The sequence below is a fragment of the Ahaetulla prasina genome, chromosome 8 (assembly GCF_028640845.1).
Source record: "Ahaetulla prasina isolate Xishuangbanna chromosome 8, ASM2864084v1, whole genome shotgun sequence".
NCBI classification, from domain to species: Eukaryota; Metazoa; Chordata; class Lepidosauria; order Squamata; family Colubridae; genus Ahaetulla; species Ahaetulla prasina.
The window spans coordinates 694,566-720,475 of record NC_080546.1 but is presented as its reverse complement, the minus strand read 5'-3'; the positions used below and the strand labels follow the sequence as shown (position 1 = coordinate 720,475).

Genomic DNA, 25,910 nt, shown 5'->3' with positions numbered 1-25,910 from the left:
ATGAGTGATGCTCCTGAGCAGCTTTCAGAGTCTCCACTTTCTCTTTGCAAGAGGAATCGGGAGACTTTTCCTCTCCTTTTGAATTGGCAGCTGAGCGTCCGAGCAGCCTGCAGGTGCCAGGTGTGAAAAGGTGCCTTTGAACCTCTTGTCCTGATCCCCCCCCCATGGGGGGCAAGAATGCTCTGTTTGCACAACAGAGCTAGAGAATTGGAGGGACAGGAGGATTTGCTGGGTGGGGGGGGATGACATCTGCGGCATCGGGCCCAGTCTTGCTCCCCAGTTTTAAGATGCTGACAATCAAAAGGCTCCAAGGGAAGGGTCCTAAGCCCAGTGAGGTGGGGCAAAAACAGTTGAAAGGGGTGAGAAAGCAGAGCTTGGAGAAATTCAGGGAAAGAAAAGGTCTCTTCAGGCTCATCTGGAGCGGAAGAAGATGCTCCTTCTGGTTCCAGGGAGCAGGACCAAAGCCACCAGGCGGCCAAAGGGCAAAGAGCATTTCCCAAGAGAAAAGCCAGTCCAGCAAGGACCTTGGCTCTGTCCAGCAGAGGACCATCTTCCCTGGACGCCAGGCCTTCAAGTTCTGCAGAGGTGAGGCTCGGCCCTTCGGGATACCAAGGGCAATGCTTAAGAGAACAAACCTTTTAAGAAGATTTGGTTCCATATTAATGTTTAACTACTTGATAGAAGCTTTTCTTTCTTTTCTTTGAATACTGGGCCCTTCCTAGGCTCTTGTAGGGCAGATTTGGATTCAATCAATCAATCAATCAATCAATCAGAATAGAGTCGGAAGGGACCTTGGAGGTCTTCTAGTCCAACCCCGGCTGAAGCAGGAGACCCTTTACCATTCCAGACAGGTGGCTGCCCAGTCTCTTCTTAAAAGCCTCCAGTGATGGAGAACCCACAACTTCTGGAGGCAACTTCTGTTCCACTGGTTAATTGTCCTCACCGTTAGGAAGTTTCTCCTCAATTCCAGGTTGCTTTTCTCTTTGATGAGTTTCCACCCATGATTCCTTGCCTGGCCTTCAGGAGCTTTGGAGGATATCCTGCCACCCCCCCCCCCGCCCTCTCTGGGGCAGCCCCTCAAACACTGGACTCAGCGGACCATTAAGGTTTTCCAGATGGTCCTCAGAAAACCAGGGCTCGCCACGGGTGCCCCAAGGGAATGCACGGCTTTGTGGTTCCTGTGGCTGCAGAGGATGCAGGTCCAGGGGTGTAAAAAGGAAGGCCAGCTAAGCCAACCAGGGCTCCTTTGTGGAGTTTCTTCTTCTGGATGAACATTTGGGGGAGCTGCTATCTTGCAAAGCTCCCCAAGGCAGCTCCTAAGGCCAGAGCATTAGCTGCAAGAAGCATTCGCTGACATTTTAGGGCGTAAGAGAAAAAGTGGGGCTGCACCTCTTTCCATCTGATGAAACGTTTGACTTCATTGTGGGTTGTTTTTACAAGAATTCTAGTCATCTCATCACCACGTTCATCATCTTTCTCTCTCTTCTTTTCAGGCCAGACATCATCATTTTGGATAAATGGTGAAAAATTCACCAGATTCTTGCTCACCACTTGATCCAGAAGTTCTGTTCCAGAACCTCTAGGGTGAAAACACCTTTTAGTGCCCCAAAGTTCACCCAGAGAGACCTTGGTCCATCTCTGGTCAGGCATGGCCAGACTTCTTTGTCACATTCAGCAGGGAGACAATAATCAAGATCTTGCGGTCTGGATCCAGTATCTGCATGAAGCCACTGTGGAGAGAATGAGCAGTGGGCCTCCACAATGCTCAGGGCCTCAGTTGAGGTCAGCTAAGGAGGCATCTCAGCACCTTTAATGATCTCCAACAGAGTACAGGCCAGGAGATCAGGGGTGAAATGCTACCGGTTCGGGTGAACCGGTAGTGGACATGTGGCCTGGATCACCAAACTGGTAGCGACCGCTGGCTAGCCACGCCCCCAAACCAGTCCCCCGGTTGCTCACTCCGCCCCTGCAAAGGCAGAGCCCCCCCCCCTTGCAAGGCAATCCAAAGACGGGAGCGGGATGTTGCAGAAAAGGCCACCTTCCACCCGTGCCAGCTCCATGGGGCTTGGGGCTCTGAAGCAGCCCACTGGATTCCCACCTGGCCACCTGCCTCCTCTCTTTGACCACCAAAGCCACTCTGGGAACTCAGCCCGCAGAGTCCAGCGCACTGGGGGAAGGAGGCTTAGCTGGGGCGCCGCTTCCTGGCGGCGAAGAAGCGGAGTGGGAGGGAAGGACATGCACATGTGCAGCAGCCCCAGGACATCTGCGGCCCGCCTGCCCTCCTGGAGCACCCGCCATGAAACGAAAGGGAATGGCAGCAGGGTTGCTTTGGGCAGGTGGACATCTGCAGCCAGGTGCTGAGGGAGGGCGGTGAGAGTGGCAACGGCAGCCCCTTCCACGTGCAGAGCACGGAGGCGGTGAAGGCGGCCCCGGCATGCGTGTTGCTGCGGAGGTGCAGCGATCGCTCAGCCAGGGCGGCGTCAGCAGGGGCTGCATCAGCCTCTCTGCCTGCACCATGTTCTTCTCTGGCCAGCTGCGCAACTACAAATATGGCAACATGCTCTTTGGCAAGATGAAGGGCTACCTGCACTGTCCCGCCTGGGTAAGCGCCACTGCCCAGGCCGAAGGGAAAGTGCCACAGGCTCTGCGGTGGCACGGCTGGTCCTGGTCCTGACCCTCTCCCCACGCGGGGGGCTGCTGCCTCGCTGGCCACTGCCGGCTTCCACCCCTCTTGCTCCACTTCTTTGACTTGGAAAGCACCACGGCGGCTAAACCTCCTTCCCCCGGAGTGGCGCAGTCCGCGGGCCAAGTTCCCAGAGTGGCGCCAGCAGTCAGAGAGCACGCAGGTGGCCAGGTGGGAATCCAATGGGCTGCTTTGCAGCCTCAAGCCCCGCAGAGCTGGCATGGATGGAAGGCGGCCTTTTCTGCAGCATCCCCCTCCCCTCTTTGGATCACCTTGCAGGGTGGGAGGGGGGCTCTGCCTTTGCAGAAATGGGGCGGGTGGTTTGTACGGAGGATCTGCGGCTCTCTGGAGTGGAGAGCAAGCAAGAGAAGGCTCCGAGGTTTGCTTGGGCAGTCATGTCAGATGGCGGAGGGACTTAAAGCATTGGGGGTTCAGAAGGGCAGAATGTGCAGCTCCTGGCTCTAACAGTGAGTGATGTCAAGTTGGCCATGCCCACCCGGTCACATGACCACCAAGCCACACCCACCAAGCTGCGCCCACAGAACAGGTAGTGAAAATTTTTAGATTTCACCACTGCCTGGGATCCAGCAACCTTGGAGAGGCTAAAAAAGGCTTCTGGAGAAAGAACCAGATCTTCACTTTCCTGCTTTCTGGGAATCTTTGCTTCCTCCTTCCTTCTTTCACTCTGGCTGACAGTCAGAACCCTGCATGGCAACTCCTGGGCCTGGGAAGCCTGGGATGAAGAGAATCATTTCGCTGCCTTGGCTGAGGGGAAGCAGGAAGGCCTTTTGGGGGCTGGGGGTAGGCTGGGAATGCAACAGATCCAAGAGCAGAAGGACGGCTCTTGGATCTTCAGGCACATTGGCAGCTCATCTCTGAATGACAGGCATCCACCCCCAGCAGGTCCAGTTGTTCCTGCAATCTCTCCCCCACCCCACAAGGGTCAGGAAGATCTGGAGAAGCAATGGGGACCTCACAGGGCTGGAGGAAGGAAGAGCGAAGCCTTTGGATGGACTGAACTGAGAGAGCTGCAAATGAATTCCCACGGAGGGCTGCGTGAGCAGGAGGAAAGCCAGAGGGGGGCAAACGGAGAACACTGCGCTGGGCTGCCATTGCTCGGATCTCTTCCTCTTACAGGGGAAGGAAGGCCTTTCGGGCATTTTTGGGTGGGTTCAGCCCAGCAGGGGCCTCAAAAGAGCCCAAGGGAGAAAGAAACACGGAGGAGTCTCTCCCTCTTTCCAGCAAAGTCCATCCAGGTGGCAGTGAGAGAAATTTGCCAGGCAACCTTCCTGAGATCTGTCTAGGGAGACTCTCCGTCATCCGGGTCACAGTTGTCCCAAAGGTGCTTTTTCAAAAGGCAACTGGACCTCCTTGTTTTTTCCTTGAAGACGTTTCGATTCTCATTCAAGAACTGAAGAAGCTTCTTGGATGAGAAGTGAAATGCCTTCAAGGAAAAACCAAGAAAGTCTAGAGTCCTTTTGAAAAAGCACCTTTGGGACTATCCGAGATCTCCACGACACGAGAGAGGAGGAAACTGCAAGGCACCCGATGGGCCCTTCCACACCATCCAGGGAAGCCCACCCGAGGAACCCAGCCCCCCAGCCAGGCTCTGGGGCTGGGTTGCCCTCCGTGAAGAGTGGTGGATTGATGTGGCCCAGCAAGGCCAACAAGGAAGCTGCCAGGAGGGAGAGAGCACAGGAAGCCTCTGACTGACTGGCACACCTGGACTCAGAAGCATTTCCTTCCTCCCTTCCTTCTTGGCCCAGAGTGGCTGAGAGGCTCTGGCAGGGCATGGAGTACAAGAACCGTCCCGTACCCAGGGGTCTTTCCTGCCCAGGATGGGTTCAGAAGGAGCTCCTGCTGTTTCCATGCCAGTTCCAAATCTGGGGCCAAAGTGGGGCCTTTCGGGCAGCGGTCTGGGGCTGGGCTAAAATCCTGAAGGGATCATGACCAGACTTACCAAGGGCTTCACACAATGACCACAAGCCAGACTAGAGGTTGAACAACTGACTTGCTTAAGTGAACACCAATCCTTTGTTCTTGTGGAATTCAATTCCTGCCACCCGAAGTGCTGAGATCCTTCCCTGATGCTGCACTGGATCCCGCCTTCGTGCTGTCCCGGAAAAGCCCTGCGCCAACCCCCAGCAGGACCAGAAGACCCTCCCCCTGCCCTGAGGCTGGCCCAGCTCAGTCCCAGTGGACGAGGCTGGTCCCGCCCCAGCCTCCCTGTGGCCCCTCCCACCAACACCTCCTCCTCTCCCCTCCCCTCCTCCTCCTCCTCCTCTTCCTTGTTTCCCAGGCAGGAGCCGCCTTTTAACTGTGGACACATTTCAGCCTCACCAGATCTGCTAATTATTGACAGTTGGCGAAGAGGAGATGTCACTCCCCCCTCCTGTTAAACTGCATCTAATTAGTAATTGCTGCTCACTGTCATTGTGCGGCTGCTGCCGCAACTCCACGGCGGGCGCGTTGGCTCATTAACCTCTTGCTTCTCTCATGGCGCTGCCAGCAGAGGGAGGCTCAGACAGATTGGCGAAGGAGGGCCGCTCCCCCGGTGGCAGAGCCAGAAGGATGCCCGGGCCCGGGGCAGCCCTTCAGCTGCTCTTCAATCGGTGGAGGGGTGGTTTGTGGTGGTCCGTCCGGTTGCAGAGGGACAGTTGCTCCCAACCTGTGCTGGGCAAGGGCTGGGCAAGGCAGCTGCCTCCCAAGGACAGGCTGAAATGTTTGGGGCAATGAGGGGCACCTGTGGATGCCTGTAGAGAGGAGTACCAGGAGGAAGAGGAGGAGTTTCTTCCTTGTTGCAAGCATGCAGCAGGGCCAGCCAAGCCCCCTTCCCACTGGCAAGGGTTTGCAATGTGAAACGGGCATCGCGCAGGGCACTGCTGCTAACCTGGGCGGTTCAAGGTTCCAGATCTGGCAATGGCTGCTGGCTTGGAGGGTTTCAAATTCATCTCTCAGGCCCTGGGGGGCGAGGAGTTGCCCCCTGTAAATGCTGTGCTTTCCATTCCTCCCCTCCCCCACCATCTGGCTGGCCCTATTGAGGAACTAAGTGCTGGGCTCACTTGCGTGGCCTTGCCTCTTTCAGCATCTCTGCCTTGCTCTGCCACCCCCCCCCCCCAGTTCCCTCTGATACTCTCAGCATCTGAAGTCAGAATCCTTTTGGATGGGGGTGGGAGCCGAAGAATTTAAATCAATCAATCAGTTCCTAGAATTGCTCCCTGGAGGCGGGCAGAAGGCAAGGCTGAAAGGGACGGTGAGGCAGGCAGGGCAGGGGGGTTGACAAGGGGCACCAGGCGGAGGAAAACGGGGCCTCCTTTGCAAGGCCAACACAGGAGCCCCATGTTTTCTCCTCTAGTATCGGGGCCCCTCCAGAACATTCTGGGAAATCAGAGCCAACTAGGAGGCGAAATGGGACAAAGCGCCACGGCCAACTCATCATGACCAACTCGCCAGAGGGCAACTCGCTGAGGCACAATTCAATTATTTAAAAGAGTTGAAAATTATTTTCATTATTTTCATTCACATTTCATTTTGTCCCCGCGGCCATATCCTTTCTTTGATGATTCTGTTCCTCTATTTCTTCCATATTAGTGTATCTTTTGTCCCTTGGCGGGGTGGCTGTGGGGAGTTGCCGTAGATCCACCTGGAGGGCCCCCTTAACTTTGCTGGCCCTCCTGCTGGGCACCTGGAGGGTCTCAGGCGTGCCAGTTGCCTTCCCACGCAGGCAGGCTCAGCCTCCACCCCACTGGCCCCCCGAGCCCTTGTCTCAGGAGCCCCAGGAAAGGGCCTTGGGGGTCCTGCAAATGGGACTCCCTGGCAAGCAGCCCCCCTCCATCTCCGCTTCAGGAGCCCAAATGTTTCCTGCCCAGAAGGGCCCCTCTCTTGGGGTTCCAGCCTCAAGCTTTGGGCTGGCACGGGGCAGGGTTTCCACTCCTCTCCCCCAGCCACCTTCTTCCACGGGCAGAGCAAGCGGAGGCGGACTTTCTGTGCTCGCCTGAGAGCAGCTCTTGCCCCTTCAGAGGGCTCCCCTCGGCTTTTCTGGGTAACCCATTAAAGTCCTTTGACCAATTAAAGTGGTGCTCTAATTAAAATGGGGCGGCCAATCCCACCCCCACCCCACCCCGCTTTTCATGAAAGGGCTTCAGGGGCTCCAGGTGGCCCATTGCAAAGCCAGCAGAGGGGCGGGGGACAGACGGACGGGGGGGCGGCACTCCTCTGATGCTGCCCTTCCCTGATCCTGAAACACAAAGGAGGAAAAGGCTTTTCCTGTCAAACTGTTGCCCAAACCAGGACCTTCGAATGCAATTCCCGTCACCAATCCAGTAATTAAAACCACCATTTACGTATTTCTCAAATCTGCAGGCGGCACCCCTGGTCTCCCATTACTTATTCACTGCTTATCTTGGTTAAACTCTTCCTGCAGTGGGTTGATAGGAAAGTGCAGCTATTTGCAATAAAATCCAGCACCCCATAAAGTTAAATGGGTGCCCCACAAACAGAGAGCCACTTGCAAGCAAGGGCCACACCTGCCACGTTGGGACAATAGCAGCAAAAGATTGTAAATGCCTCAGAGCCTGGGACTCTTTGCTTGGCCTTGAAATGTGGGGTCAGGTGCGGAGGGAGGCAGCAGCGAGAACAACTTTCTGGGGTGCCACGCACTCTCTGTCCTCCCACCCCAAAGACTGCAAGCAGCATCTCTGCCCCGAGCCACAGAGGTCTCACTCTGGGGCGCTGGGAGGGTCCCGGGGGGAGCAGCCCTTGGTGCCCTCTGAGAGGCAGTGGGAAGGAACTGCAGGTGAGTGAGCCCCCTGCCCACGGGTGCTCTAAGCTGGGGCTCTGGAACAGGTGGGTTCAGGACATCCACACCTGCCACTCTGTCAACCGAGAGGGCGCTCAGTGGTGCCCTGGGACCCTTCCACAAGAGTCTCCCCTTGCCCCCCCCCCCCGGGGACCGGTGTCACTGACCTGTGACATCTGGGGGAAGAGGCTGATGGCCAAGGGCAGGGCGAGGCCAAAGGCAGCAAGGCACACCAGGCTTTGGACCGGGAGAAGCATCCGAGGTCGGGAGCGCAGAAAAGCCGTCCTGGAAGACAGACGGGTGTCATCGTCAGACAGAGCAACCCACAGGGACCCCCTCCTCTGCCCCACTCGCAGCCCTCTTTGGGGAGAAGACCCGGCGATGTAGCCCCCAAGGGGCCTGTGTGGGAGGGGAGTCAGAGGCCTTCCGCAGAAGGGAACGTCTTTTGGGTGAGGGTCTGGCCCTCGTCACCCAGGACGCCCTGGTCTCCTGTCATTGCCTGCCTGCCTCTCCCGCAAGGACCACGAGGGCCGAACCAGGGAGCTGGATGAGATTCCGGCTGATACAGGAAGACTTCTTTCCTTTGCGCCCAGCAGAGCTGCAGGAGGGATGTGGTGATGGCTGCCCCACTGGACTCCTTTCAGAGGGGATGGACAGAGGGCCCTCAGCGACCCCCCACCCCACCCTGGCTCTGAAGGGGCCTTGACAATTGCCCTCTTTGCGCCCGGAGGGTGGGGGCAGCACTGAGGACAGCAGGCTCTTCTGAAGCGCTGCTGCCCACCCCAACTGGGCGACCTGTTCACCTCCCTCCTCCATTCTGAGAGCTTTGGCAAGGGGTTCATCCCCTCCCAGTCAGGCAGACGCTGGCCTTGCCAAGGGCCCCAAACAAACCAGAGGCAGGGCAGGAGGACACAGGCGGTCGCCGCTCCCCCCATGGGCAACTGGGCTTTTACCTCAGGGGAGCCCATCTACTCTCTCCGTGTTCCCGATGAAAGTGGCTGGTGTCCCTTGAAATCCCACCCAGCACCCTTGCAGCCACTGGAGCCCGAGTGGACCCCGCCTGGCCCCTCTTCCCCAGGCCGCCCCCTTTCCTTTTGGGGTCTGCGGCCACTTAATTGCAGCCGCTGGGCTCCTCCCCATTTCTACGGGGAACGGGACCAATTTAGAGCGTTGGCTGGTGAGGCTCCCAGGTGTGACTTCCACCCTGGGTGTTTTAAACTCAGACCAATTCAAATCACAATGGCTACGGCCTCCTAATTAGGAGGCGTTATGGCTCGATTTAAAGCAAAAGCCTTAATTATCACATGAAGTGCAATGTCTTAATTGGGACTCAGATCTCAGCATTTGCAAAGTTCAGGCTAAATGACTCACAATTAAGCGAGAGGGAGGCTCAGCCTTCAGACCTCTTAAAAATCACAGCGAGGCCCGATGGCTGCCTGCGAGGGTGCCACCCTGATCCCGCACACCAGTCAGGGCAAGCCCTGCCCACCCGGGGCCTCTGGCCCCCAACTCCCCCTGCTTTCTCTGCCAGGCAGGCGCAGGCTAAAGAGCCAGCCAGCTTTGGAGGGAGGCTGTGAGAACCCCAAGGGGGAATTCCCTGGCTGGAATCCAGCTGACAGTGGAGCCCAGGTTGAGGTGCTCCAGCTACCAGCAAATACAGGAAGCCACTGTGCAGAGTACAGAGAAGGATCCCCGTAAGCCTTCATTCCAGTGTCGGTTGCATGTGGGAACGGCTGCTTTCCCACTGTAGAGGCGAAGAGTCCTTCTCTGCTGGGGTCTGGATGGGAGGAGGACTTCCAGGATCAAGGCCAGCCCTCTGGCTGCCCTGCAGCCCATCCTGGCTAGGGGTGATCCACGCTTGTCAGCCCACACCACGCAGACCCTGCAACCGGCTTTAGAGCAGGGGTCTCCAAACTTGGGAGACTTGTTGACTTCAACTCCCAGAATTCCCCAGCCAGCCGGAATTCTGGGAGTTGAAGTCCACAAGTCTTAAAGTGGCCAAGCTTGGAGACCCCTGCCTTGGAGGCTTGGTTTGATGAAAAGGAGAACAGCTGGCTTCCCAGAAAGCTTTAGAAAGGGGCCCTTGATACTTGGGAGCCTGCAAAGAAGGGGGCAAGCCCAGCCTCTCCCTCCTGCCTGGCAGCGAGCAGGAACAGACACAGAGGAAGTGGGGGTCTCCTTGTTGCCACCCGAGTGGCCTCTGCTCCCTTGCCAGGGGAGACAGAGCCCTTCTTCACAGCAAGGGCCTCCGAGGCTGGTCCCTCCACGGAGCCCCCTCCTCTTGTGGACAGGGCCTCAGGGAGGCAGGAAGCCCCTTCCAACAGCCCAAGGGGGGGATGGGCAAGCCAAGGCCTCCACCCCCGAAGGGACCCGGAGAGAACGGTGGTGCAGACGGTGCATCTGTGCTGCAGACACGGCGTGTCACCGAGCTTGAATGCGCACCTTCCTTCAAGTTTCGGCACATGGCTGATTAGCGGTTCATGTTCTGCATAATGTGGCAGCTGTCGCCGGCATTTTCGGAGGGCCTGCAATGCCTTCCATATGGAAGTTGCTCTCGGGACGCCCAGCCGTTCTCAGGTTTGGTGCTCCAGACCGGCATGTGCCTCGGAGGAGACGGAGGCGCTGAGCGGGCGATGGCAGGGGCTCAGGGCACGCTCCAAAGCTGGCAGATTCCGGGTGGGGCAGGAAGGGCTGTGTTTATAGTCAACACGTCTGCCATCAATGTCTCCGCTTAGAGCCACAAAATGGGGAAATGAGGGGCCCTGAGCCGGGTGGTTTTCTTGCAGGCGTTTCATGACCCAAACTAGGTAACACCATCAGTGCTAGAAAGGAGGAGGAGGTCATCTGTGGGGCCCTTGGTGCTAACTGAACTGGGTGGTTTTCTTGCAGATGTTTCATGACTCAAACTAGGGAGCATCATCAGTGCTAGCTTGGCTCATGAAACATCTGCAAGAAAACCACCCAGCTCAGAAAGCATCCAGGAGCCCCCAGTTCAACCCTGAGCTACCAAGATTCTCCTTGTTGGGCTGGGGAAAGGCAGGCGTTTCTGGGGTAGCAAAGGGACCCTTGTGGTTGTTCCCCCACTCTGACTGCTGAGCCCCTGACCCAGGACAGGCCGCCTCACTCCCCCCACGTCCTGATCTGACAAGGGAGGTGCCCTCCCCAACCACAGGGCCCTCCATGCTCAAAGGATACAAAACTTTCAAGGCCCTTGAAACGAGGGACCCCATGAACCCCCAAAGCTACCTACAAGAGGGGGGTGTCTTCTCAGCCGCTGAAGCCACCGTCCTCCGAGGACTCAATCCAGCTGAGGTTGCTTCTGGGGCTCCCCGGGGTTCACACAAGCTGCAGCCTCAGGACCACAGTCTCAAGTGCAGATCCTCTGCTTCACAGAAACTCCTCCCTCCCCCGTTCTCCCCCACCACCCATCATCCTTTGCCTGCAGGAGGCCAAAGGCCGTGGTGCCAGGTAGCGCCCCTCAAGAATCAGGCAGCGGGGGAGGGGAGGGGAGCACCCCACTCTCTTTTCCTGGAAACCTAAGCCAACATGAGCAGCACCAACAGCGGCATTTCGCATCTGCAGACACCCCCCCCACACGCTCCCTCCCCCCTCCCCCCTCCCCCAAGCAGGGAGCTTAAAATAGGTGCTGCTGCGCCCGGCTGGCGGCTTCCCCAGGGAGCCGAGAGGAGAATGTGGAGTCCCCACAGCAGGGGGGAAAACCACATCCCCACCAATACCGGCAAGGCAAACCCCTATATATGTATATAAACAGGGAGCAAACCCCACACTCACACACACTGCTGATGTTACCTAGTAAGGTAATGAAATGTCTTCAAAACAACGAAGCTCAGGATGCACCAAAGGACCCCACAGTTCAACCCTGAGCTAGAAATGTTCTCTTCTATTGTTTTTGCTATATTGTACATTTCTCAGACATGCCTGGTTCTTTCATCCCGTGGGTTTTATGGTTCTGCTTTAATTATAAGCCAGCTGCCCAGGATTGAGTAGCTTCTAAATTTAATAAAAATACACCGAAACGAAGGAGCTTCTCTTCAATTATGGAGACATCCTAAAAGTGGAAGCTCTGACCGACACCCAGGAGGATGGAATGAGACGGAAGCCTGAGTGGCTGGAAGGGGCTGGAATAGCACGTTCCTTTGCATTCATAGAACAAGCGTTTGGCGAATACACCCAAAACACCCTTCTGTCATCCTGGGGGGTCTCTTGCAGCCCTGTGGGGAGCCCCCCCTCCCCAGCGCCATCTGCGCCCCACTTACTTCTCCAGGAGAGACATGATGATGGGAGGCAGAACCAGGATAGGCATGGGCAGGACCACTCTGGTGAGCGCCGTCTCCAGCAGGGCCTGAGGAGACACGGTGGGCGGTTGCGTCAGATTCGTCGCCTGCCCTCACCTGCCGGGAACAGGGGGGCTGCGAGTGGGGAGACAGGGAAGAGCCCGGCGGGGTCACTCTCACCCCACGGGGGCCGGAAGCTGCCAGGTCCACCCTCTGAAGGGCCCTGGCAGGTTGCAGCCGAAGGAAGAATCTGGAGGACACAAGGTGGAGCATCCCGAGGACCCTGTGCTTCTGCAAATGGGCCCTTCCTCAGCTGTGCCCACCCTGGTGCCTCGGACACGTCTTGCTGGGCACCTCCTTGGCTCCTGGGAAGAAGGCCGAGCCCATCCTCTGACCCCCCCACATTGCTCTTGATGCCAGCCCTGCAGTTTGCAAAAGTGCCCTCCAAGTGCCCGCCCACCGTCTGAGCAGCCCAGCCCAGAACCCTTCTGGGCTGCCATGGGAGGGGATTCTGGGCTGCCACGGAACCTGGGCCTGTGGATCATCTGCCTGCTCTTGTGGGTTTGCCGAGGCTCAGCCTCGCCCAGACTGTGAAGGGATTCGGGTCTCCTGCACCTACACCCCCCACCCCTGCTCTTTGGAAAGTGCCCTTCACGTCTTGGAGGAGGCAGCAGCTCAGAGGGCAGCCCCCCGGGTGCAAAGTGTGGCTGCAGCAGAGCAAAGCTCTGATCTTCTGGGCCGGGGTGCGAGTGGTGGTGGTCCAGAATAAAAAGCAGTATAAAACTGTTTTGACGGAGGGGGCTGCGGGGGCCCCGGAGGCTCTAACTTCTCAGAGGCTGGTGGTCTCCGGCCCAAAGGGGCTCTGCCAGCTGAACAGGTGTTCTCTTTGGGACAGTGTGAAACACAACAGTGACACAATCGTGCCTATCAGAGACACAATACGTTGAGTGGGGCTTTGTGTAGGTTATCTTGGCAAAGAGCTACTCAGAAGCAGAAAGCCCAGGGTGACTGCAGATGGCAGGGCTGAACTGGAGGCGGGGGGGAGGGGGAAGGAGCAGGCAGGTGTGGGTGGGAGTCAGGAAACATCTGGAGCATCTTCCCACAGACACGGCTGGCGATCGCTAATTAATTCCAGGCAGGGAACTTAGAAACCCTCCTTGCTACCCCACAATCGGCCACGGGACCCTTCCCTCTCAGGGGGCAACTGTAGAAGGAGGGAAAAGGCTTCCTGCTCTCATGGGCCCCAGAAGCGCCAGGACCTTTCCCACCCCTCTGCTGGCAGGGCTTAGGGCACCCCGGGTGCCCCCCCCCAAATGCTTGACCAGCAGAGGAATGTCCCCTCCTGGTGCAGGCCCTGCTCTGCCAGCAGGAGAAATTCCCAGAGGGGAGGGGCGAAGGGGGGAGGGCAGCAAAGACAGGCCCAAGAAACCTGGCCTCTGCACGCCCACTCTGTGCCTGACCCTGGGGGGACCCCCAACCCCCTCCTCCCGGCCCTGGCCAAAGGAGGCACATACGTGTCTGGCTGCGATCCGGGACGATCCAACCACATTCCCTTCCTCGTCCAGGACATCGATCCCTTCCTCCAGTTCCGTGTGCCTCATCAGGACCACGTTGCAAATGTTGGCACTCGCTGTGGGGGGGGAGGAACAGCTGAAAAGCCATGCTGGAAGGAGAGCCCACCACTCCTGGGACAGGGGAAAGCCCCCTGCTGCACTGCTCCCAATCCCACAGAAGGGTGGCGGTATCAGAATTGGAACTCTGATCCCCCTGGACCTGGACCTGGCTGAAACTGCATTTACTGGAGGGGGAAGAGGGTCACAGCTTGGCTACACCCCCAAAGTCTCTGAGGGAGTCACACACCCCCTTCCCCCAAACCACCAGATGCCCTCAGCTTCTCAGGCTTCCTGTCTCCCCCACAGCATCTTGGGCATCCCCAGCCCACCCTTCTCTCCCCACCCCCCACCCCCCAGGGCAAGCCGAGGCTGTTCCCAAAGCAGGAGAGAGGAAGCAGCCAGGAAAAGCTCTGGGCACAGCCATGTGGGGGAGGGGCTGGCTCCATCCCTGCCCCTCACACCCTGCAGGGTGAGTCTGGAAGCCTTGGGGGCCTGGGCCACAAAATGAGGGAAGTGCTCCTTGCAGAGCCCAGGGCAGGGGTCTCGGGGGTACAGCAGCCCCCAGTGAGTCAGGGGAATGCCTGATCCTGCTATGCCAGACATCGCCCCGCCCCCCAAGACCGCAATACCTCCAGCCTGGCTGACGCCTGGCACCAGGGACCCCAGCGGCACCAGCCTGCGGGAGCGGGCAGAGGGTCTCACCTACGGCAGGGAATGGCACAAATCTCTGGATCAGGAGCCGGGTGGCCGGCGTGAACTGGTTGGCTCTCTGGATGAGAACGTTAAGGCCCACCTGCGGGGGAAGCAAGCCAAGGGAGGTCAGGGGGCTGAGCCCCTCACTTGCTGGGCGTCCAAGGGAGGGATTCTTCCCCCCAATTCCCTCTGTTAAATGCTCATCAGCTGAGGAAAAACCCTTCCTGGAAATCTGCAGGTGGCAGGTGGTGAGAGCAAAAGTGGGGGCTCGCCGAAACCCCCCAAACCCTGAAGAGTAAATGGCTGTCCCGAGATTCAGGTGTGCATCACCGCATCATCTTTAAACAGGAGACAACGTCTCCAAACCAACACTCACAAAAGTGTGGCAAAGGGAATCACAACACACCTACCCTCCAGGTGGCATCTGCTCTTCGCAAGGAAGCCCCCTTGGCCTGTCAGATGATGTGGGGCAGCAGTCAAGCAAACCAAGACTAGGAACCTTCAATTCTACACACACACACACACCCCGCAAGATCAGAGGCAAAACCCATCATCCACTTCCTTTCCCAAGGAGAAGGTTGATGGCTTCATCCAGAGAGCAGCCCAGCCGAGACCTCCTCCTCAAGGCCAAAAGCACGGTTCTCTCGGGTGCTAAGTGGTCAGCGGAGCCAGGCCGGTGGGGGTCCCTCTGCTCCACGGCAGATGCTGGTGGGGGATTCGCAGACTATCAACGCATCTGAGCAGCTCCTGGCAGACAATTATCAAGGTGGGCAGAAGGACGGAGGAAAGCCGCAGGGCACCTTCACCAGAGAAATGGTGTTGCTGAGAGGCGGGGCAGGGCAGGTGACCGGCGGGAGGAGAGAAAATGAGAAGCGGGTGGGAGAGCTGGACCAAGGGGCCAGGACCCTGGCACAGAAGGGTCAGTGTGGGTGGAGCTCTGCAGGCTCCTTGGCAGTATCTCGCTGGTCAGTTTACTGCAGGGGTAGGCAATGATGCCAACTTTATGACCTTTGGACTTCGACTCCCAGAATTCCCGAGCCAGCTTTGCTCCCACCCCATGTCCAAAACGGAACCTGCTCATTGGATGAAACTCTGGAGATGGGAGGGACTGTCTTGAGGCCACCTCCACCTCTATGGGGCTACACAAGATCAGCAAAGCGCTCCCTCCCCACAGATCCTGGGTATCCGAACCCCCTCATGTCACTCCAGCCCTGTGGGGATCCTCAGTCCACAGACATTGGGGGGAGGAGAAATCTTGCTGCTTCTCACTCACCCCCCCGCCCCCACCCAACAGGGGGAAAAAAGAAGCCTTAAAGGGCCACTCACCGCGATGGAGACAGCACTGACCACGGCCCCCAGATAGCCCTGTATGAACTTGGAGGTCGGAGACGGCTGGGAAGGAGGCGGAAGAGGACAAGAAAGAATGGTGAGAAATTAATCAAGGAGAGAAGCAACCTAGAATTAAGGAGAAGCTTCCTAACAATGAGGACAATTAACCAGTGGAACAGCTTGCCACCAGAAGTTGTGGGTGCTCCAACACTGGAGATTTTTAGGAAAAGACTGGACAGCCACCTATTTGAAATAATATAAGGTCTCCTGCTTGAGCGGGGGGTTGGACTAGAAGACCTCCAAGGTCCCTTCCAGTTCTATTCTGATTAATAGAAGGCAGCCCCTGAGATCACAAGCAGGAAACCAAGATATGGGGGGGGGGGTTTTTTGCTCTTTGTGGACAGCTCTTTGCAGCCCCTCTTGGAGGCCTCTGGGCAGTAAGGCCCCCACCCTAAATCCTCTGGCCATGCAGCTGGCTGCTCTGGGGCCGGAGACTCAGCCAGTCAGGAGGCCTGGGTGGGGCAGGGAAGGCTGGCTACCACCAGAAGCCTATGCCTGGGCTCCAGCAGCTGGATGCTGGGCGCCTTGGAGGAGGAGCAGGGTGGTCCCTTCAGGGCTGCAGAGCTGGCAGTGTGGCAGGAGGTTCTGACTAGTGGTGAAATCCAATTTTTTTTTACTACCGGTTCTGGGGGCGTGGCTTGGTGGGCGTGGCAAGGGAAGGATACAGCAAAATCCCCATTCCCACCCCACTCTGGGGCCAGCCAGAGGTGGTGCCGGTTCTCTGAACTGCTCAAAATGTCCACTACTGGTTCTCCAGAACCTTCAGAACCTGCTGGATTTCACCCCTGGTTCTGACCTTCCCGAGAGACAGGCAGATGCTGTGCCCAGCCCCAAAGGATGGCAGAGGGGCCTGATGTGAAGGCCTAGCCGAGTCCTGGCATCCGGACCTCTGGCCAGGGCGTGATGTGCTGACCAGTCCCAGCCACTGGAGCTCTCCCTGCACCCCAGGAGGAGGATCTGGAGGCCCCCTGTGCTCCCTTGGGGAGGCACTCCCCCCCTCCCCCTCACCTTGGTTGCATTCCGGTTTGCATAGTTGACACAGGCGTTGTGGCTCTGGTTCAACCACTAAGGAGAAGGGAGAAGAGAGAGGTCAGCACACGCAGGAGGCGGCCAGTCCAGTGGCAGAACCGCTGTGCGAGAAAGAGGAGGAGGGTTACGGTTACGAGACAAGAGCCCCCCTCCCCCAATGCACCACAGGCCCAATAGCTCACCACTCTCGCCCTGGCCACTCAACCTGCAGGTGCATGCGCACACACACACACACACACACACACGGTCCTTTCAGTTTCTGCCCTTCCAAGCTGCTGACAATGCAGAACCTGTCATCTTCTTGGTTTCTTTTTCTGCAGGCCCTCCAGACACGGCCAGACCTTTCTGGCACATCCTCACAACCACAACGAGGGAAACCACTCACTTTTTAGGAGGAGAACAAACACCTGGGCCCAGCCCTGTCTGGGGAACAGAGACCGGCTTTGGTCTGGGTGTCTCATCGGAACAGCCCAGGGACCATCTCCGCAGACAGCTGGGGGTCCCTCAGTCTGGCCCAACCCGGCCTTGGCAGCTGGAGGACTGGGGAGCATCCGCAGCAGCCCCCTCCCTTTGGACCCCTGGTTCAGGAAGGCCTGGTGTGCTCTAGCTGGAGGGTGGTGGTGGCGGCGGCTGCAAAACTGATGAGAATCCAGAGGGCAGGAGAGGGAAGGAAATGGATATAGGACGATGGAGGGAAGAGATAGAAAAGGGGGGGAGAAGGGACCCTGGCTCTCCCAGAGAAACCAAGAAGACGGGCCCAGAAGGGCAGCAACCATTTATGAATGATGACAGCTGCCCACAAGTCGCTTTGCAGAGTGAGATGGGTGGCACAAAAGTTGGATGGATGGATGGATGGATGGAGGAAGGAAGGAAGGAAGGAAGGAAGGAAGGAAGGAAGGAAGGAAGGAAGGAAGGAAGGAAGGAAGGAAGGAAGGCCTGAGGAGGAGATCACTGCTTGAAACATGCAGCTGGCAGAGGCTTCTCCCGCAAGCGATGATGGGCGCACTTACCTGCCAGAAGATGGTGGAGGCCAGGGTCTGGTTTGGCAGCAGAAGACCCACAACCTACGAGAGATTTCAAAAACAAGGAAGGTGCAAATGCCAGGCAGGCTGAGGTGGGCAAGCATCGGCAAGTGAGAAGCCTCACCCTGGGCATGCCTGCCACCTGCAGAAAGGGAGGAGCTGTTTCAGCACCCATCCAGCCCAAAGAAAAGGGGTTCCCCGGGCAGAGCCCCTCCCCTGGACCCACATGCTCCCTGGCCCCCCTGCTGGCGGTTCTTCCCAGACTCCGAGGCAGGGATGATGCTTTTTTGGGGGCCAGCAGGCTGGCAGGGAGGGGAGGCTCAGCTCCCTCCAGGATAAGCTGGCAGCACCCTGAGGCTTCAGCCTGCAAACCTGCGTCTATCTGCAAAGTAACCCTTGGTTCATAACGATCCATTTAGCGACCACTCAGAGCTAAAGTTGCTCTGAGAATTATTCACAAGTGGTCCTCACGCTTACAACCGTCGCAACCAGCACTTATGAACAAAGACCACAGTGTCCCGGGGTCAGACGATTGCCACTAGTGACTTTATCAGGCAGAATCAACGGGGTGGCCAGGGTCGTGTGATTCGCCTAGCAACTGCACTGATTCGCTTAACAACCAGGGCAAAAAGGTCATAAAATCAGACATGGCTGAACTGCCTTGCTTAACAATGGAAATTCCTGTCCCGACTGCGGCCGTAAGCCAAGGACTGTTTGTACCCTAGATCAGGGGTTGCCAACCTTGGCAACTTTAACTCAGACTAAAAGCTGGCTGGGGAATTCTGGGAGTTGAAGTCGGCCAGGTTTAACACTGCCAAGGTTGTAGACCCCCGCCCCAATTCTTTCTCTTGAGGGGCAGGTGGATCCTGGGGCACAGAATGGCTAGAAATGAGTGAGCTGCAGATCCCCCCAGATAGGGGGAGGGGGAGACACATGGGTGAGGGGCTGCCTGCAAGAGGCACGCTGAGCGCCATTCCACCATCTGGGCCGGGGTCTGCCAAAAACCTACGGCTTCCTTGCTTGTTCCTGGCGGAGAGGAAGACAACAACGAGCGAAACCCCAGAAATGGATTCTCCATGGAGCTGCGCATAAGAGGCAGAAAGGATTCTGGGGACAGCCATTCCAAGCCTCCTCCGCCCCCCATTCATGGATCCCACCGGAGACAAAGACCCAGGTCCTGGCCAGCACAACCTGCTTTGCTTCAGATGGCCTCCTGCACTATGGATGAGAATTTCAACCAGCGGGGCTTTCTGCCTTGCTGACACCTTGTGTGGACCACACATCTGTGCATCCCCTCTGCCCTCCCCCTCGCCAGCCGTGAATGGAGAATCTACCAGTGCTGCCCTTGAAGGCCAAAACCCAGGAGGCTTCTGAGTGGGGAGGTCACCTGATGGTCTTAGCACCAAGTTCAGACTTGCTTCAACTGGACCCCCAGAGAGGGAAGTAGGAGGGGGGGAGAATGAGGAGGAAGAGGAAGGAGGAGGAGGAGGAGGAAGAAGATGAGGAAGAAGGAAGGAAGCAGGAGGAAGAAGGAGGAGGAAGGAAGGAAGGACAAAGGAGGAAGGAGAAAGAAAGAAGGAGGAGGAGGAAGGAAAGAAGGACAAAGGAGGAAGGAGAAAGAAAGGAGGAGGTGGAAAAGGAAGGAGGAAGAGGAAGGAAGGAGGAGGAGGAAGAAGATGAGGAAGAAGGAAGGAAAGGAAAATACAAAAAAGAATGAGAAGGAGGGAGGGAGGGAGGAAAGAAAGAAAGAAAGAATACAAAAGGAGGAGGAAGGGAGGGAGGGAGTTCCTAGCCTCCATCCATCTTCAAAACACCCCCTCCTTCCTTCCTTCCTTCCTTCCCAGTATGCTCAGTTGAAAACTCAGACGGGGATTGAGAGAGCTGCCAATTATGTCACTACATTTCACAGATCAATTGGCATAAATGTTAAAATTAAAATGTAACATTTGAAAATCATTTTTTTTTGCTTTATGACAAGGGGTTCCAGTTTATCATTTACAGCTTGCAAAATGGAGCTCCGCTGACAGCTCTCAGCTCCTCTGACAGGTCTGGATTTGGGCCGATTCTGGTGTCAACCTGATCGCTAACTCAAATTTGTGTTTAACTTTTTGCAAAGTTAATTACAGATTACCACCCAAATGTTAAACATAAATAAGGACACCTTTCCCCTCTTTGTGCTGGGAACCCTGCCATGCCTTCCTTCAAGAGATCATTACTGCAAGGCCCATATGGTCTCTGGCAATGGGGCCAGAACGCTCCCCAGAGAGACGGAGGGAGGGGCCGCCTCCCAGGAGGAGAAGGGTGGCAACGGGGCCAGTGCTTCCCCTGGAAGGAGGCGAGACAAGGCGAGGGGCTGGAGCTGCTGCAGGGCTGCCCCAAGCAAAGGCCTCCCCACCAGAACCCCACAAAATGGCAGCCAAATGTTGCTCAATGCCGCTTCTCTGACCGCAGGTCTCCTCGTCCCTCCCTGCCCCAGACGCTGCCTCCGTTTCCTGGTCCTTCACCCACCAGTAGCAGCGATGCTGGAGGGAGGCAGAGGGCAGCCCGCCCACTTCAGCCGGGCCCCAAAGAGGAGAGGGGTCTTTGATGTGCCCAATCAGCCCCCGGGGCCATCTGGGGCCCCCAGGCAGCCTAGTAATGCAGCGGCAAGCAGACAAGGGCCTCCCGGGGGGGGGGGGGCTTCTTGGTACATAAGGAGCCCGAGAATAACGTCCTGACTGAACCAGAGAACCGGAAGTCAAGGCTAAGAAAGGCATTTCTTGCTACGCAGAATGAAGGTGCAAGGCTTTCACACTTACAATAGGCGTGCCAAAAGGAATGTAACCTAAGGAAAAAAGAAAAGCATCGTTTGAGACCCAGACGCTTCCCCACCTGGAAGAAGAGTTGCTGGATGGGGGCTGCAAGAACTCAGGTGAACACTGGAGGGCAGCACAGAGAAGTTCCACCAGGGCCATCTAATGGCCGGCCAGAGTTTTGCAGCCAGGATTCCCAAATGGGGGTAAACCAAAACCTCCAGAATGCCCAACCACAGGAGGAATTCTGGGATATATTCTAGCGGAATACATCTAGAACCTGTTGGGTGATGGAAGCAAGGCTCCTATAGCTATTCCCTTAGTGAGTCTACGCTGCCTTTACTTTCTCCCATGAGAGAAGCCACAGAGCAACAGGGTTTGACACAAGGGCAGAGTGTGAATTTACAGGCACAGGACCCCCAAATTGAGGAAGGTCATGTGGGCTCATGAAGCTCATTGGCCAATCGAGGTCACCTGAAGGGGATGAGAATCCTAGGGTTGAGTGCGACTCCTGCGGCCATCGAGTCCAGCCCCACTCAGGCCAGGAGGCTAACCTCAAGCACCCTGGGCAGATGGCGACCTCGTCATCCTCACCCTCCTTACCTGCTTGGTCATTTACAGCAGGATGGAGGCGAGGAAGGTGGAGGGGCCCTCGACTTCTGGGATTGGGCTTTCCACCAAAAGTGAGGAAGAGAAGAATTTCTCCCGCTGACCTAGAGAGGGGCCACTGAGGGGCTGAACCAGCACTGACCGCAGAGAAAAGCACCCAGGTTTGGAGAAGGTGAGAGCCCGAAATCCAGCAAACCTCCACGGGGCCATACCTGACATTCGGAAAGGCATGAAAATGGTCTCGTTCGTGTCCGGGTGGATGATGGCCTAGAAAAGGAGGAGACGCAATGGAATTGGAGGCAGCTTCCCTGGAAACCCCCACCCTCCCAAGCAGACCAGGCAGGAAACACCCCCAGATGAGCTCATTCTAGTTCATTGTAAGGCTAGTCTTGCAAATGTGAAGGTACAAACCTCCCACTGTCTCTTTTACAGCCTGAGAAGTTCAGGCAGCTCATTTCTAAGTTTCTTTTTCCACCCTTTTCTCAGGTGTGGCTGCTTCCCCTCTCATCCGATCCCTCACTAGGCAGCACCTCCCCACTGTTTCTGAGGCCCTTCGCCTATTCCATGACCCAAAAAATTGGTTTCTTGGCACATGGGGGTGGGGGGAGATATCAAATCACACACACCCAGCCACCCAGGCTGAGGTCAAGCTAATTGGGGTGGAGGTGGAGGAAGAACAACCTGCCTTATCCTTATGGGAATGCAGAGGAATCTAAGCTCTCTTCCCAACCCAGGCTCTGGAATGGCTGGGCCCCGAAGGCCTTGCGCTCTGGAGAAGCGATGGCAAATGGAAGACAAAGGCTCCCTGGCAGGAAAGGCTTTCTCCCACTAAGCCCCGGACCGAGAGGCCCCGGCCGTCACAAGGGAGCCCTGCCTTCCCCGTCAGGGCCAAGGGTGGCACCAGGAGAAGCATCCTCCATCACTCAGGAGGGACTCTGAGCAAATTACCTGTTTTATTTTCTGTGCTCTCCAAAGCTGGAAAAGCAAAAGACACGGTTAAGGTGGCTGGTTCAAATACGCAGGCCAAAGGCTACAAGGGAGACCCTTACCCAAAAGGCAGCTTTGAGGGGGGGATGCCAAGGAGGAGGGCAGATCAAATTCACTGGAGGAAAGGAACAGCTCTGGGGGGCACCCACCTCATCCCAAAACCCACGGCAGGGGAGGGGGCAGGGATTGACTAACCCTGCCCCACAACCTGAGATGCTTGTAGTGGGTGCCGTGGGTGCTGCAGCTGGTAAGATGGGGTGGGGGCAACTTTGCCCTTCCCTCTTGGGGCAAGGAAGGGCTTCTTCCTCTCCTAGGCCAATCAAGGCAGAAGACACAGCCAACGGGCCCTCAGGAAAACAGTTGGCTGGGCCTCTCCAGTCCCGTCCTAGAAGGGCCACTGAATTCAAAGAGACGGTTTTTGACATCCCTCTCGGGTCCTGCCCTGTCAACAGCCAAGGGCCTCTAGGCAGCTTCCAAAATCTGAGAGGTCTCAGCATCTCTTTCTGGACATCTGGACACTTCTGTGGCTGAGACGTGAAGACATCTCAGTCGGCATCTGGAGAAGACTCCTTCTCAAGTCAGGTCAGCTCCCTTTTTGCCACACAGAAATAGGTTTGGGGTGCCTTAGCCAGGAAAATTGTTGAATAAAAGAAGGAAAATGGTATCACAGAGAAGCCAAACGCAATCAGGATTTCCGTATGAGAATCTCGCCAAGGATCTGAAGAAGCTCTTTTGTGGTCAGGTAAAGAAGGGAAGAGGCAGCCCTCTCAGCTGCCCAGGGAACTCTTCTCTCATGGTTCCCACACACAAACCGAGTCTTTAATATTTTAGGGGATTATTTTTGAGCACATCTACAAAATTTAATGGAACTGCAATTCATTTCATACCGTATTCAGCTGCTTGACAAGCCTTCCCTAACCTGGTGCCCTCCTGATGTGATGGACCAATTCATCATCCCAGCCATTATGGCCCTTGACGCCCTACAGCCCGGAGACACCAGGCTGGCCAAGGCTGAGAAGCTGCTTGCCCGTCCTTCATCCTTTGGGCAAGAGATGGCTAGCAGGAGGGACCGCCTGGATGACTCACACACACACACACACACACACACACACACAAGCGTCTCCTCTTTCCCATCAGCCTTTTCCTCCTCTTCAGAGCACACCCTGCTGGGTTCTGCTTGGTTTGCTTTCGGTGCTTAAATTGGCCTCCAAAACACTTTTTAGCACCCGAGCCAGCCCAGCCAGTTCCAAATGATTGGACGTGAGACATCGGGGCTCGAATAGCCAGGGTGGGAAAACTGGCCAGGCGCCTTGCTGTCCTCCAGCTGTGCAAATCAGAGGCTCAATCTTCTCCTGATCTCACCCAGCCGAGCCCCCGCAGGAGCCGAGCCAGAGCCAGGGGATTTACACAGGTGTAAAACAGCAAAAGCAACAGCAGAAGAATTCTGCAAGGGACAAAGTAATAAAAATTCAGAACACTTAAATAACACTTTACCCCTGTTAATTAATTAGTCCTCACAGCATCCTGGAAGGAAGTTGGAATACAGGGAAGGAAGGAAGCTCAGAATGATTCAGCTGCTGCCTGGTCACTAAATGGAGCAGATCCCAAAGTGGGGGGGGGGGCTCTCACACAATTGTGTGGACTGCAGGGAGCATCGGCAGGTGAGAAAAGGCTCTTTTCTAATGCTAATTAAGGCTGTGGTGAAAAGGGTGTGTGTGAGAGAGAGAGAGAGAGAGAATGACTATCCTAGTTTGGCCAGGAAACAGACAGTGGGGAGGGCAGAAAAACAGTTCCCCCCCCCCAAGGCCATCACTCTGCTAAACAATTAATTCCCTCAACACTGTCAAACTATTTACTGAATCTGCACTACTATTAATCTTCTCATCGTTCCCATCACCAATCTCTTTCCACTTATGACTGTATGACTGTAACTTTGTTGCTGGCAATCCTTATGATTTATATTGATATATTGACCATCAATTGTATTGTAAATGTTGTACCTTGATGAAGGTATCTTTTCTTTTATGTACACTGAAAGCGTATGGACCAAGACAAATTCCTTGTGTGTCCAATCACACTTGGCCAATAAAAAAAATTCTATTCTATTCTATTCAAACTCCGCCATTCTTGAGAAGAGATGCTCGAGGGCCCTTTGTGCCAACAAGGCAGGAACTACTGATACACGGGCAGGAAGGGCACACCTGGCACACACCTGGCCTCCGCATCAGCATCTGACTACCTAACCTCTGGTTGTCCCCACACTGGGCCCAGGTCTCTCCTTCAGGAGACGGTGGGGATTCCTTCCCTCCGATCACCTCTTTGTTGGTGGTTCCCGGGGGCAGCGAGCCGAGTTTGTAGTCTTCCAGCAACTGCATGGCTTCCTTGAGGCGACTCTGAAAAGACAGCAAGCATCACCCACACCGTTGAGGAAAGGAAAAGGGCCAGAGCCCAGCTGGGCCTCCCACTTCTGGGCAATGTCCTCCCCCGGGGGGGAGGAGGGGGCCAAGAGAGGGGAGCCGGGGCTGTGCTTGGGACCCCCGAGAACAGGGGCACCAAGGAACCGCTAGTGAGGATCGAAGCAGTTGGCAAGGCCTTGTCTGAACTCCCCTTTCAAGCAAGGGGGTCTGTCTTGAGAGAAGGGAGGACGGCCCCAGAGAGGCCGAGGAGTCCATGAGGGGGCAGCCGATGGGGAGGGAAGCAGATGGGGGCACTTGGCTTCTTCCTCGCCCGGACTGATAATTCAGAAGGTTCCTCCCAAATGAGACAGAAGCCCCCGTGGGAGACTTCATGTATTCATTTATTTACTCAATAAATCAATATGGCCGGCAACTCACCCGTGGCATGTCCTACCATCACTTGCAAGGTGGCAATTGCTCTAAAGCAGGGGTGTCAACAACCTGTCATCGCGACTTTGACACCCCTGCTCTAAAGCTTTTCCAAGTCCCTTCGTTTCAACCCTGCAAGCCACTAAGGAATGTATGTCAGTCAGCCTCCAAGATTCAGGTAGACCCTTGGAAGCCCCCATTCCAAGACCTTCTTTTCCCTCTGAGTAGGAGTCCAGTGCTGTGTGTGCCCCCACCCCCCCACTTCTCCACCCGCCACCCTTTTCTTGACGGGTCTTTGGTGCTCTCTGAGCTGGGTGGTTTTCTTGCAGATGTTTCGTGACCCAACTAGCTAACATCATCAGAGTGAACACTACCCCCTTCTAGCACTGATGATGTGACCTAATTGGGTCATGAAAGGGCTGCAAGACAGCAACCCAGCTCAGAAAGCACCAAGGATCCCACAGTTCTTCTCCTCCCAATCTCCACTCCCTTCTAGCACTGATGGCATTCCCTAGTTGGGTCATGAAACATCTGCAAGAAAACCACCCAGGGCCCCTCATTTCAACCATGAGCTACAAAGATTCTCCTTTTTTTGGTACAAAGGCAGTGCAATGGGGGACAGTGTGGGGACAGTGAAGAAATTTGCCAGATCCAGAGAAGGGCAGCACCCAATGGCAGACACTGGACAAATGACCAAGTTCATCTCGTAAGCTGGACTTTTCCCCAAAGAGTCAGGTACCCTAATTGCAGCCAGGGACCCAAATCATCCCCCGGTACAACTACTCTCAATGGGGCAGGCCGAGAACAGCCCTAGAGGCGGGAGGGGAGGGGGCATCCAAGGCCTAGAGGAGGAGAGCCAAGGTCTCCCAGAGCCTGCTGGTTTGAGCCTCCAGAGCCAGGCCAGTGAATGGTAACCAAGCAGCCAAGAAAGTGACCCATTTTCCTGTGAAAAGGCAGCCAAGCTCTGCTTAGCATTCGGGGGAGGGGGGGGACTCTCTCCTCCTCCTCATTAGCATGTTTTTGGACACCCAAATTGTCCAACTCCAGGCCTTCTTTGCAGCCCATCTCCGTGCTTCCCTCCGCTTTTCTGAATGAAGACCCAGAAAATGCATCAATGGACCCTCTTGTCCTCTCCTGGTTACTATAACAACCTTGGCAGGGCCCAGCTGGCAGCA

The 25,910-nt window shown here is 56.3% G+C and overlaps 1 protein-coding gene across 10 annotated transcripts in view; it reads right to left on the bottom strand.

Annotated features, from left to right (window-relative positions):
* SFXN5 (sideroflexin 5) overlaps positions 1-25,910 on the bottom strand; it is a 45,091-nt gene that overhangs the window by 5,742 nt on the left and 13,439 nt on the right. For 3 of the 10 annotated variants that reach the window (XM_058193862.1, XM_058193861.1, XM_058193866.1), the window contains exons 3-13: positions 24,226-24,303; positions 21,872-21,898; positions 21,136-21,190; positions 20,321-20,346; positions 17,511-17,564; positions 16,480-16,536; positions 15,409-15,474; positions 14,092-14,182; positions 13,291-13,406; positions 11,759-11,844; positions 7,649-7,766 (exon numbers count right to left, since the gene is read on the bottom strand). In XM_058193862.1, coding sequence (XP_058049845.1) covers positions 7,649-7,766; positions 11,759-11,844; positions 13,291-13,406; positions 14,092-14,182; positions 15,409-15,474; positions 16,480-16,536; positions 17,511-17,564; positions 20,321-20,346; positions 21,136-21,190; positions 21,872-21,898; positions 24,226-24,303 — 774 coding nt within the window. Of the gene's footprint in view, positions 1-7,648; positions 7,767-11,758; positions 11,845-13,290; positions 13,407-14,091; positions 14,183-15,408; positions 15,475-16,479; positions 16,537-17,510; positions 17,565-20,320; positions 20,347-21,135; positions 21,191-21,871; positions 21,899-22,059; positions 22,534-24,225; positions 24,304-25,910 lie in introns of all 10 variants that reach the window. The other 7 variants (XM_058193859.1, XM_058193863.1, XM_058193860.1 and 4 more) reach the window with 7 other exon arrangements.